The sequence below is a fragment of the Hesperophylax consimilis genome, chromosome 2, assembly GCF_061612785.1.
Source record: "Hesperophylax consimilis isolate HC1 chromosome 2, BYU_Hcon_1.0, whole genome shotgun sequence".
In the NCBI taxonomy this organism is placed as follows: Eukaryota; Metazoa; Arthropoda; class Insecta; order Trichoptera; family Limnephilidae; genus Hesperophylax; species Hesperophylax consimilis.
Window position 1 is genome coordinate 33,076,661 of NC_142837.1, and position 14,535 is coordinate 33,091,195.

A 14,535-nucleotide genomic window follows, 5' to 3' on the forward strand; every position below is an offset into this window, starting at 1 on the left:
TAAATCATGATACTGACCATTGATCATCCATGATCCATTTATAAAGGTTTTTGACGTAGAGGTGGGTACTTTTCGTTACTGGGTACAATGAGTACAGGTACAAAAACAAACATATTTTGTAAACCGGTATTTTTTTGTACCTGTACTTACTGCACCCAGATAATTTCTGCCCACGACGATTCCCCACAAATTTTCTATTTAAAATTGACTCCCGCGATAATTATTCGAATCCAATGAGATCTGAGCTTTTAGCCATATTATTCGTTTTCTATAAGAATTTTGAGGTGGGCGTGGCGGTTTCAAATGAGTTTCAAGGCCAAAGCCTAGTTAAATGCCCCTGCCCAGTACTTTTACTGGGTACGATAAAAACGCCTCTCTATGGCTTGTCCTCATTATTTATGGCATGTTTATTTATGCCTCTCCTCTAGTTTGACGATGGTTTGACGGCCAGAGAGTGGTTTATTTATGGTGGGTTTTACAGTGTTTACAGCAGTCTATCAGTGTTGCCAACGAAGGCGATTTATCGCCATTTAGGCTACTCAGAACGAGAATCGGCGACGAAAAAATCTAAAAGGCGACTGGTCGCCGATTAGGCTACCTCAGAGACAATTCATTTAAATCAGCCAAATTACAAATAATAAATAAGTGAGGAATTTTTCGAAATGGAATTCCGTAGCCACCCCCCCTCCCCATGGATTTCAAAATTGCTGGGGGAAATCACATAATGTTTTTGGCTGTGCGGAATTTTTTTCAGCAAAGTTCTGTAACAACCCCCCCCCCCATGGATTTGAAATATTTTGGGGGGAATTATCTTTTACGGAAATTCTCTAACAAACCCCCCCCCCCATGGATTTCGAATAATAAAAGGGGGAATCAAGCTCTGGGGAATATGTGAGTAGAATAGAATTACATCAGGCGATTAGGCTACTAAATGTTTGAAAAACGGCGACATTAGGCCAAGATCCGTTGGCAACACTGTAGTCTATTTATGACCAGTGTTGCCAACGAAGGCGATTTATCGCCATTTAGGCTACTCAGAACGAGGATCGGCGACGAAAAAATCAAAAAGGCGACTGGCTGCCCATTATGCTACCTCAGAGACAAGTTATTTAAATCAGCCAAATTACAAATAATTAATAATTGAAATGAAATTTTTAAATTTAATGGAAAAATTTGAGGAATTTTTCGAAATTGAATTCCGTAGCCACCCTTCCCCCCCATGGAATTCAAAATTGTTGTGGGGAACCACATAATGTTTTTGGCTGTGCGGAATTTTTTTTCAGCGAAGTTCTGTAACAACCCCCCTCGCATGGATTTGAAATATTTTTTTTTTTGGGAGTACTCATTTTGAATCATTTTTGTGGGGAATTATTTTTTACAGAAATTCTCTAACAACCCACCCCCCCCCCATGGATTTCGAATAATAAAAGGGGGAATCAAGCACACGTACAATATTTATGGGGAATATGTGGGCAGAATTTATGCGAGTCCATTAGAATTACTGCAACTGAAATTCGGCTACATTAGGCTACTAAATGTTTGAAAAACGGCGACATTAGGCCAAGATCGGTTGGCAACACTGTTTATGACAGCAGGAGAGTGGTTAATTTATGTAGACAACGCGCAAAACAGATTTTTTATTCTTAAAAAGTATTATTAGCCTTTGTAAAATATTATAGAATTAGGGTCCTCACTTCTCAATTACTATTATTCCAATTTATGTAAAATGTGCATCCGTGTTTGTTGATATTGTGTCATTTCGAAAAGATGACTTCCAACATTTTTAGTAGATTTGGGAAGAGCTATGGAGAAGTACAAACATTTAACAGTAATGTAAAAAATTCAGACTATTTCACGTCCGAGTTTGAAATCAACGATGCTCCTGTGGGTGCCAGAAATCTGCTAACCAAGGTACATCAGTGAACATGACTGCTATCAATTAACAAAATAACCGATGCTAATGCTTCCAAGCAGAATTTCAATCGAATCCTTTTGTATTTTATAATTTTACGTTTTTTCGCCAGGGTTTGATCCAAGATGAAATCAACCACTATTCAGGTGCGGCGATAACTACACGTGGAAGATTTATTTCTAAAAATGACCATCAGAAAAATCCTCAAGATCGTCCATTGTTCCTTTACATTCAGGGTCCTACGAAGCAGAGCATAGAATGTGAGTAAAATGTTCATTCTTTTTGCAGTAATACAATCTATAAAAATGGTGATGCCTCTGACGTAAGAGATAATGTCTTTCACAGTTAATGTTTACATTTCCACACTGGGGCGATAAGCAATGGACATAACTCCACACTGAACTGCGCTGTAGATAACCTTACTATGGCAAACTTCATTTTCTGGGCACGGAGCATTTGGTTTATGTCCCGGGCGACGTGTAATAGAAACATATTTTTTGTTGTTAATTGAAAAATATATATACAGTGTGTATCGGCACGTACCTGACAAACTTTAACCAGCTTTTCCTTAGCACATTTAGAGTAAAAAAGGTTATGGGCACTTTGCTGTCCGGTAACATTTTTTTTCAATTAAAAACAAAAAATTATAAAAAAATCCACACTCCGTCACTGTCATTGGCATTGTTTCTCGTGTTCAAAAGCTGTTATTAGCAAGTGTGTCAAAAAGCGTCTTTGCTCTTTCATACGCACTAAATAATAATAGTTAAAAATGAGACGAATGGTGCCATGCCATTTCGTTGTGATTGTAAAAGCGCGCCAATGTAGGTACATACGTATATTATTCAACGAAACTCAAATAAAATATTGCCAGATGGGTTTTCAAACTGTGACAAAGGATAAAACAGTGGTGACATGTGGTGAAAATATGAATGATTATAAAATATTATTAAAAAAAAATGTTACCGGACAGCAAAGTGCCCATATCATTTTTTACTCCAAATGTGCTAAGGAATAGCTGGTTAAAGTTTGTCGGGTACGTGCCGATACACCCTGTATATCATAAAATAAGAAAGGAGAAAAAAATAATTGAACCAGTTTTAAAAGTGCAAATGGCATAACAATAATAGTAGAGGCTGATAATACATAATTTACAAGTGAAAACAAGTAATCTATATGAATAAAAATGTTTGTTTGTTCAAAATCTTAAATCTCTGAAAGTTCTTATATAATAATGAATACACATGTGTTTCTATATACATACTAGCTGTACCCCGCCACGCGTTGCCGCGGCTCAGTGTGTCTGTGCAGATAGAGAAACAATAGCGCGTGTTACTTTTACGTCCAACATAGATCATTGTAGAAATGTATTATATATTTCTACAGCGCCGTTGAGGTGATTTTGCACAAAAATGCTGTTATACAAATCATCCAAAATTATTATTAACAAATGGCACTGTTTTTCAAAGAGACATAGTTTTAGCTGCCACCGGTCACATCTATATAATATAAGTATATAAAAACACACGCATATTTGAATGCAATGTGTCAAAATTTCAAAGCAATTGGTGAAGAATTTTCAGAGATTTAAGATTGTGAACAAGCGAATATTTATATATGGATAATATAGATGTCACCTATGACAGGTAAAAACAAGTAAGCGCCATCTGTTGGATGTAAAAGCAACACGCGCTATTGTTTCTCTATCTGCACAGACAGACTGAGCCATAGCAATGTGTGACGGGACACAGCTAGTTTACGATAAGAAGTATATGAACAAAAAAAATGTAATCGCTCCTACGCGATGCTCCTAAATAATAATATAATGCTACATAAAAACAATCAGGTTCACTTACAAATTCACCTCAAATATCGACATATTTAATACATTAAATATGTTGACCTCAAATATTGATATATTAAAAATGTCGATATTTGAGGTTGTAATATTAATTTGTTTCCAAGTGTATGAAGGCGAGATATAGGTGCGTGTGAGATAGTTAGACCCGGAATTATTGTTGTAGAATAATATATTTTGCATGGTTACTGATGACTGACTGACTGACTGACATGGTTGCTGATTTGGTATTTTAAAGTCGATGAGATGCAGGAGTTCACAACAGTCTAGTTTGGAATTAATAATTACATACAAAAAAGTTAAGTAATTTATTTTTCTTCGATTTTCAAGGGTATGTATTTTAAGGACGGGTTGTTTCGGAGAATTTGAACAATTCATCAAATTTCAACGTTCATTTTCGGGTTCTGTGAAAGTCCTATTCAAGTTCTATATCATTGTTGGCTAGTTGCTTGACAAAACTGAAATTAAAACAGAACTTGAAAAAATCTTTCACAGAACTTGAAAATGAACGTTGAAATTTGATGAATTGTTCAAATTCTCCGAAACAACCCGTCCTAAGTGATTTAGTAAGAATGTATAGTTTGTGTTGAATAGGTAATTGAAGTTTGAAGTTAATAAATCTTAAAAATTTTGTGCTGCACACATTCCATATTTCTTATAGGAATTTGATAGTATGGAGACCACACTATTGAATTGTATTCAGACTATTGAATTGTATTCAGTAGCGGCAGCTACTAGAATAATACCTGGTACTCCCTTGAAAGATCTAGAACATCGATACATGCAACCCGCATCGCATTGGAACTTACGAGATGTGCGGCGATAGTACATTGAGCCCCCGAGATCTTCGAGAGCAGCGTAGTACCTATCTAGAATAATAGCGAAGCCGCCAGCCTACTTACTTAGGGCCTGAAAGGTTCTAGACTTTACTAGGCCCATGTGTCTACTTTTAAATACCACATCGTGGTACTTAACAGTCAGTCTTTAGTACTCGGTCGATAAGTCTCATTCAAGTGCTCAGCTGCAACTGACAACGGGCGGCCGATCAACCAGATCCACCGTACCTTTGGCTTACTTCGCACTGGAGTACCAGTAAGCCTCAACGATTATATCTTCCGATGAATCGAAGTCTTTGATAGTTTTGATTATAAATCCCAATTGTCTTCATGCCTTTATTAGTTATTTGTTGTATATGATTTACAAATTTTAATTAGGTCAAACATAACTCTAAGATCCCTAATTACTTTGACTTTTTCCAAGATTTTGTTGTCAATAGCGTAGTTAAATGATAACAAGGTGTTGATTCGACAAAATGTTAGTGTCTTTTATAATTATCCAGAGATGTGCTTTATTTAAAATAAATCCATTTCAAATGGAAATGCAAAATGGGTATTTTCCATTTTGCATTTTAAATGCTTTTCTCAATGCATTTTCCGTTTTAAATGCTTTTTTGCAACATTCTTCCTACTATCTCCACTCATCTTTTTTTCATAAGCCCCAAATGTCAGTCGGTCCTCAACCTCGCTATGAGAGATAATTTACATTTGTCAAGTTGCTCCCTGGTAGGAGCCCTGGCAATTGAGTGATACCATTACAAAAAATACTGAACATTGGGCCATGACGCTGTAATATTAAATGTTAGATAGTAGTTTCTATGTTTTTACGTTGGCAACATTGGTTTCATAATCTGTAGTCATGGTGTTTTTGGATTTACCATCATTTATTTATTTATTTATTTAACGCCCAGAGGGCTTTTACATGGTTGGTAGTATAATTTTAATTTGACAAATACTTTCAAACATAAAAAATAAGAATAAAATTACATTTGATAAAAGCTATGCAACAAGTCATACAAACACAAGAAACAAAAACAGAAAATTACAGCTATTTGTTGGTTTACATGATGTGTTTAGGAGTATTGTTGAAATAAATGTTTTAAATGATCCACAAAACTTGCCAAGTTGGTATTGAATATGTCAACATCACCCAAGTAATGATTTCCCATGGTGTGAAGTCGTTGTATCGGAGAGTGGGCAATGTAGTTACGCTTATGTGTGCTGCTGTAGAATATTGTATTTTGTCGTGTTGTTACTGTAATATGTTTGTTCTACATTGATGTCCATTATTAAATGACAAAATTTAAAAAAAATTCTATAATTATTTTAATTGTTTGACCTGAGAAACCATTTTGCATTTTGAAAATAGGTATTTTGCATTTTGCATTTGAAATGCTTTTCTAAAACCCATTTTGTATTTTGCATTTTCAAATGGAAAAGTTTTGACCCATTTCCATTTTGCATTTAAAATTGTTTTGGGTACCCATTTTGCACATCTCTGTTGTTATCATCGAACTACTTTTTTTTTTTTTTACTCCCCTTCTTCAAAATCCTTCCTTCGGGTACGTGCTGTTACACCCTGTTTAGTACTGAAAATAAAATAATTATGGATTTTAGAATGTTACATTCATCACAACCGAAATTATATTGATTAATAATTCTCACAATGAGTCGTAGAATTTATCACAATATTTTTCCCTTTTACATTTCAGTGGCCATTCAAAAGATCCACGAGATTATTCGGAATGACATTGGTAACCCCATCCGCCAGGGAATGAGCCTGCCAGGGAACGGCAACAGGCAAGTGTTGGCCACACAGGTGGTGCCCACCCTGAAACCACCCCCTTTGATGGGTGTGTCTACCAACGTCACGCAGGTGGAGAAGCTGTACATCGGTCTGGACGGAGTCCCGGCTTCCTTTGACTTGAGGGGAAAGATCATTGGACCGGTAATTGTTATTTAATTTAACTTCCTAACTACCGTATCTCCGCAGGCAGGGCAGCCCTTGAGCCAAACTGCGCCTAGCACTAGTAACTGCCTCGAGGGGGCTGTGTGAGGAGTTAGGTATCATCAGTGCCTTATATTTCGCCTTTCGCTTCATATATTCACTCTCCTTACACTCCTTCGTTCATCCGCTCTACATTAAGCTGTCTATAAAACAAAAAAAACCCTGTTGAACGGCGAGCTCTGGCATAATGAAATTAGCACTGCTTTTTTTTCTGGAATTTATAGATCTTTGGAACTGTTTTCAGCTCATTTTCATAAGGTCATTTACATCATGAGCTATGGAGCTTTGACATAGTATATACATTTAACTGTCAACAAATAAGACAAGATACCATAAAAGCCCTGTTTTAACTTTTCATTTCATATGTTATAACGTATGAAGCATGGGGCTTCAAATCTTAAGTAAAAAGGTATTGCCGGGGCATATGAGATCTTCCCAGGTTATAGTGGGTCAAGGCTGGCGCCGTCATTGTACAAAAGAAAGGTTCCATTTTTTAGTTATGAAATGAAAAATCGGCCAAGAACAATCATACAATGTTTATTTAATCAAAAACAAACCATGACTTAGCAGGTAGCAATTGCAAGACAAAATTAAACCAAACAACATACCTATGGACCTGTGAAATTTGAGCTAAACTAACAACCTGCTTTTCTTCGTTCTTCGACCTTCGTTCTTGATCACGTGTCGAGCGAGTTGATGGATGTCCATTAAAATGTCAGCGGTCACGTTCGCCAGGAAGTTGTGGTGCTGAAAAGCTCAAGACATCGCTCGGAATGGCGTGTAGCAATTTCTCGGCAGTAATGAAGCCATGTGCCAGTTCATAATGGAGTCAGGGTTGTAAGATTGATCCAACATGATTACAATATTACTTGCTTCTTGAAGTATTCACATAAACCACAGTGGAAACGCACTCCATACTTACAGCGATACAGAATAATGATAAACAACCAGCCGAACTCCCGTCAACAGCGAATCACAGAACAATCTCCTTGATTATCCGACATAATCGAATGCCCGTCGTTTCTTTCTCCGGCGTCCATTCAAGAAGTGCCCGTTTCCTCCCGCCGGAAACGGTGCCAACCCAAATTCACCAAAAAATGTTGCCAGTCAAAGTCAGGAAAATAATTCTTTTTCATAGTAGGAATTATTTCCGTGACAATGTCTATAAAATTTTTATACTTTCCGTTTCAAGATGTGACTCTCTTTTTCAATTTTATAATTCCTTATTTGAAATAAAAAAATGTAATATGAAATATTGGTTTATAATTAAGTAGGTAGGTACTTAAGTACCAACTTATGATATCAGAGGTAATTTTGATGAAAAATAGACATACGACAGGTAAAGCTGGGTTGTATCAGACGGGTGCCTTTTAGATTGACTCTAAATAGGGGCGCCGAGTTTCTAGTTGGTGAGGTGCTGTGTGATCAGGGCCTGGTCCGGTTGCTGTGAAGACCTTAGTCCAAAGAAGTGCATGACCGGTTGTAGTGGTGCAAGCGGGAAGAAGCAGTCCAGGTAGAGCGAAGCAGTCACATGTAAATGTTGCGAGTTTGAAATTTCAAAGAGTGACTTGAGTTCGCTTTTTGCAGTGTTTACAGCACCCTTGATAATGAGCTGCATTTCAGAACAACCTTGAAACTTAAATTTTAATTTTGCAACTAAATGTGAATTGAGAGATATTTTTGCTCTCAGTTTGTGCTTGGCGCTGATCAGCTGGTGGCCGCCGACCAGTGTGTCGCCTGACATGGCGGCTGGACAAAGGATTTCATCATTTTCTATTGTTTTAATTTAGTATAATAATGATTAATGATTTAGGCTGGTATTATGTAAGCTTATGGAGATATATAAGAGGAAGCTAGGTAATGCAAGATGCCATCTTAGGTATGTGAGTGTTAAGTTACAATGCTTATTATTGATATTTTTCCAGAGTGGCTCCAATCTGAACTACATCCGCAGCGAGACGGGCGCGGCGGTGACCCTGCGTGGGCTGGGCTCCCAGTTCATGGAGCCGGGCCTGGGGCGCGAGGGCCCCGAGCCTCTGCACCTGTTCCTGGAGCACCCACGACCCGAGGGGCTGGCCACGGCGCGCCAGCTGGCCGTCAACCTGGTGGAGACGCTGATGCAGGAGCTGCAACAAACTGAATTTCCGCAGGTAAACAATAAAGTATTTCCCTTGATAAAACACCAATTTTTTTCCCACTAGTTTTGGAACCACCGTTCCTTAACCCTTGGAATGCCAAAAAAGCCGTAGCAGATTTGCTAAGAACTAACCGGACTTGCCTCGATGTTATGGTATTTTGAACCTTAAAAAATTCTCCTAGCACACTAAAATTGTATTCTCTCGACAGGGAAATAATAAATTAACAATTTAAAGATAAAATAAGGGACAATTTTTTTTTATTTTTTTTTATTGGTTTTCAAGCTACAATCCCGTTAAACTGCAATAAAGCAGTTTGTCAACAGGATGTTAATGATCAATTACATACATACACACATACTATAATTATTATAACTATACAATTAACACACCTAAATTAATATAAACTATCTCTATTTAGTAACCATTGTTTCAGCATATATCTCAATCTATTTGTAAAATCGCAATTTTTTATATTAATGGGTAACATGTTAAGCATTTTTGGAACGTTAAATTCTAGGGTTCGCCGTCCGTATTTATTATTATATTTTGGAACAAGCATTCCTTCATTCTTTGTAAACCTTGTATTATATTCATGTTCCACTTTTATAATAATTAATTTAATCATCATGATTTTGTGCTGTTCACACCTAAAATGTGATACAATAAATTTCTGTAACGATAGTAACTAGCAGTGAATATGTCAGCGTGTCGAATTGCAGGTTCTGTTCATAAATTCATTTTGATTGGAGTTGGTGTTGCGTTTGTCAATATACAAAAGAGTTTTCTGTCTGCTATATCGAAGCGGTGCGTGGACATTTATTTTGTGTACCAACTCCGGGTAATCAACTTTTGAGTTAATAATTTTGTAAAGGAGCATTTGACAAGCCTCCTGTTGAGTAGTTTCGTGATTCGAAAACGTTTATCGATTACGTCGTAAGAGTTGTATATGTTGAATGATATAAACTTGAGGAATTTTATAAATCGCTCATGAACTATTTCTAACCTAATATAAACAATGTAGCGCGGATTCCAAACCTGTGAACTGAATCAGAACCAGGTTTGGACGAACATGTGAATTATAGAGCACCAGATAAGTCTTACGGCCGTTCTTCCCAATCCTACTGATCAACTACTGAGCCGAAATTTTGGCTCAACACTGCTCAAACGCACAACTATGCTCTTTCCAACGGAAAAGTGACAACTGAGTGATCAACCAATTTAAGGAAGCCAAACTACTGGATTAAGCTTGCCTCAGTAAATGACTACTTATAAAAAGTGTCAACAGAGTGAAACATATTCGCGAGGCCAAGGCACGGTGGCATTAAAGTCAAGCTAATACTTTATTTTTAACATATTTCATACGCTTAAATATTAAATATCGGTTTATGTATTACAGTACTTAAAAAATTATATGCATTAATAATAAATACAATAATTAATTCTTCAATGTTAATTTAGCATTGAAAGTTTTAACTTTGATGTCATTTTATTGTCTATGAAAGTGGGCATATCCACTTAAGCTAATCAACAGTAAGGATGTTTGGAAACAGGTGAATCGAACGTTACTGAATAAATCACTTGGCTGATCGGACCCTGAGATTGATCGTTCGAAATGTTGGGAACAACGGCCGTTAGTGTTGTTGAAGAATTTGCATGTTCTCTGTACAAAACCTAGACTTTTGGTTTCTTTGGTGGCAATATGATCAACGTGTTTCTCAAAGGTGAGTTTAGAGTCCGAAAGAACCCCAAGATCACATATATAATGTTTATTTTTAGTAGAGATCCAGAAATGGCGTAATCATGCGATATTTTCACACGGTTGCTTGTGAATGTGATGCTTGTGAATGAATCAATTACCTACATCCTAGTATAGTATTGACGCATCTCTATGCCCGCATCAAAATAATCAAAAATAAACATTAAAAAAGACAGTGAACTAAATCAAAAGTGCCTAACTAGCCTAAACTGGATATTGCGCGACAAACCAGCATATTTTTTATCTCAAGAAGTGGATTTTTTAGTGCATAAACCTCATCATAACACCTCTACAACTGTCACTTGATCAAAACGTTTCGGCTATCACTACAAATCAAAAAGTGAAAATAACTCAGTGGTGCTCCTCATTATTCAGTTAAAAACTTTAGTGGATTCTCTCTTATTCAAAGCCTGAATCAAAACATTAACCATGAATACTAAGTGCTCTACCTGTGGAATAAACATCGATAACCCCTCAGACTGCACTTCATGCTGCATCTGCGAAGGCATCTTCCACATTGCTTGTGCTGATTTCTATGAAACACCTCGCCGCACTGCAAGAAACTCCCAGTGGAAATGTAAAACCTGCATAAAAAACACAAAAAACCCAAAATTCCCAAACAAAACAACAAAAAACGAAGACCTGCCATCTATTGCCAAACAACCAAAACAGATAATCCAACCACAGAAACTGGAAAATGCTCTGCCCAATAACACAGAAAGTATCATACCCACAAACACAGATGGCGCTCATCGCACCATCTTAACTACAGAAATATTCACATCGGAAATTCAAACATTAAAAAATGAAATAATGAATCTTGTAGAGCAAAAATTCGATTTTTTTCTAAATAAATATGAAGCAATCGTCCAACAGAACGACGAAATCATAAAATCTATTCAATTTGTTGCTGACCAACAACAAGAAATGAAGAACCGTCTGGATACTGTCGAAAAATCAAATGTCAAAATCAACTCTGAAGCAATCGAATTAAAAAATCAGTATGCTGTCTTACAAAACATAATCTCCAAACAAGATGAAAAAATTGATCGACTGGAGTATCAAAGCCTTCTCTGTAACATCGATATAAGAGGCGTTCCCGAGACAACCGCTGAAAACAACATGGAATTAATGAAGAAAATATTAAAAATTATTAACCACAATAACACCTCTTCTCCTCTGAATACCGAAATCATAAAAATCTGCAGGCTAGGACAAAAAACATCCGAAAAAACCACGAGATCCATTATAGCGACATTTAATAACACCCAAGCACGAGACACCTTTTTAGACAAGATTAAATCATATATAAAATCTACTAATAGCAATCTTAACAAGCTTAACACAGTAGATCTTGGATTCTCGCAGGAAAGAAATAGAATCTACATCTCGGAACACATAACTCCAAAAGGCAAATTTCTACTGGCCCAGACAAAAAAATTTGCTAAAGATCATCAATTCAAATACACATGGGTAAAATCTGGCCGTATCTTACTTAGGCAGACTGACGACTCGAACATAATATCAATACACAATGAAGGAGATATTGAACGAGTGAAACGTCAACTTATATGACTAACGATACACGATATGCCTATATTTAATGTCATCATGTACACATTTCCAAGTACCGCCACTCTATACCTCTTTAACCACTAAAAACATATTTTAATTAACAATAGCATTACTATCATTACACGTAACTGTAACTTACTAAATCCAAATTATCCAGGCTTATTTTTTTCCTAGTCTTGCCAACATCGTAATCCTCTTCAATCACACCACTCTCATTATCTATAAATATTAAAAAAAAAACAGCATACTATAGCCACAATTATTGCTTTCTCTCTAAATATTACTTAATGATTATATCTTTGTATTATAACAGTCTTTATGTAAACATTGCTTATTACCCTGCAATACCAAAATATTATTATCTAAGTACCAGAAAGTCACCTCCTACACCAATAAAAATGTCATTGAACTTTGTTATGACAGAACTATGTATAGATACTGTAAAAAATTCTCACTACCATTATCATCTTTAAACACCTATGGCACCACTTTCACTCTTTTGCACTCAAATAATTCCTATCATTTTACCAGGTTCATCCATAAACACAAAAACATCATAGCAATAACCTCAAGTGAAACTAACCCCTCACACATCAGTGCTCATAACCACAAGTCATATCCTACACCACTTACCCTCAACACCAACGCTTACGTTCCTTACTTGCGTAACTCTGATTATACATGTAATCCATTCCACCATTATAATTATCTACATAGTTATAATCAAACAAATAAATCTGATACTTTCATTGCATTTAATAACCATTACGATTGTAGATCTTCTATGTATACTTACTTGTTTAATTAATGTTATTCTCTCAAAAACTGTAAAATTCACCCTCCATAACACAGGGTCATCCCTAGCATGGAGGGTGAAATATCACAAAAACCATATGTACCCTTCTAAGTCTTGTATTAATAAAATAAAATAAATAAATAAAAATAAAAATAAAATGTGACTGCAACATTTCGATATATTGAGCTTATTTCTGAGACAGTAATCAGTCAGTCGGACAAGATCTGCCTGCAGACACAAACAGCAGCCGGGGAGCTTATAGGAAGGTATATCTTCATATCATCAGCAAATAGTAAAATTTGAGCATTGTGGAAACATGCCATAATATCATTTATATAAATAGAGAAAAGCAAGGGACCCAAAATGGACCCCGGAGGCACACTGGAAGTGATAATTTTCCAGATGGAGGAAAATCCACCCACCGTGACTGCCTGAGACCTATTTGTTACGTATGAAGATATCCAACAAAGGAGATCTCCATAAATACCGTGACTTACAAGTTTTCTAAGCAGAACGTTGTGGTTGATCTTGTCAAAGGCCTTACTATAATCGAAATAGACTACATCAACTTGCACACGTTTATCCATGCAGGCACACAAGATATTTGTAAATATTATGAGATTTGTAGCAACAGAGTGATCTGCAAAGAATCCATGCTGAAATTCGTTGATCGAATTCTTTACAACGGGAAATTACTGGTAAATGCATAGTTTCGAAATAGGTCTATAGTTATCTGCTTCACACTTAGTTCCCGATTTATGGATTGGCGTGATGTAGGCCCTTTTCCATAAATCTGGAAATGTACCAGTCTTGAACGATAATTGAACAATATTGACAGCGGAAGTGTCAAATGATTTGCGCACTCGGTAATGAACAGTGGTGGGATACCATCTGGTCCAGCTCCCTTGTTAGAATCGAGCCTTTTTAAATATTTAGATACAAGGTCAGCAAATCAATTGAAACTGATCCCACCGCACCAACCTGCTCAACTACGGAGTCGTCGTAGCAAGTCCCTAGAGAGTCGGCCGGTTCGTAGATGGAATGGAAATAATCAGCAAACAAATCACAAAACGCTTGGCCAACCACCACTGTTTTATCCTTAAGATTTAAAATGCCAGGAAAAGAGGCTGATAATTTTTTTGATTTTACATATGAGCAGAATGACTTGGACTGGATCTTTGGCGATATTCTCTTCAGCATTATTGATAAAGCCTTTGTCACACTTCTTTATCATTGTTTTATGTCTGGTTTGTAGCCTTGAAAAATTAGTGTAATCGGAGAGGTTCTTATACGTAATACAGTAGAACCTCGTTTATTCAAAATCCACGAGACATAAAAAATCATATTTCGAATTAACAAATTTCCTTGTAATTCGAAATTTAATAAAGTTAAAAAAATGTCGAAAATCGAGTTCCTCGGCCGCCCCTGCAAATTTGGGTAGTATATTTGGAGTAAATTCGTATTAGTACAAATTATTCCCGTGTAAATTGAATTTTCACAGCCGATTACTGCCGCGGTCGGACCTTCAAGTTCAGTTCGTAATTCGTAAAAATACCACAAATTCGTAAAAATATGATATATTTACACGTAAATCGAAATTTCGCGGCCGATTTCGGTCGCTGCAGATTTCAGTCGCGGCATTTTCGGTCGCGGCCGACC

General features: G+C 36.5%; 1 protein-coding gene across 3 annotated transcripts in view; it reads left to right on the forward strand.

Moving 5' to 3' along the window:
- The first annotated feature begins 1,597 nt into the window (after positions 1-1,597).
- LOC149425912 (uncharacterized) overlaps positions 1,598-14,535 on the forward strand; it is a 42,494-nt gene continuing 29,556 nt past the window's right edge. For all 3 annotated transcript variants that reach the window (XM_089642168.1, XM_089642173.1, XM_089642180.1), the window contains exons 1-4: positions 1,598-1,911; positions 2,025-2,172; positions 6,316-6,551; positions 8,537-8,761. In XM_089642168.1, coding sequence (XP_089498294.1) covers positions 1,768-1,911; positions 2,025-2,172; positions 6,316-6,551; positions 8,537-8,761 — 753 coding nt within the window. In that variant the 5' untranslated portion in view covers positions 1,598-1,767. The remainder of the gene's footprint in view (positions 1,912-2,024; positions 2,173-6,315; positions 6,552-8,536; positions 8,762-14,535) is intronic.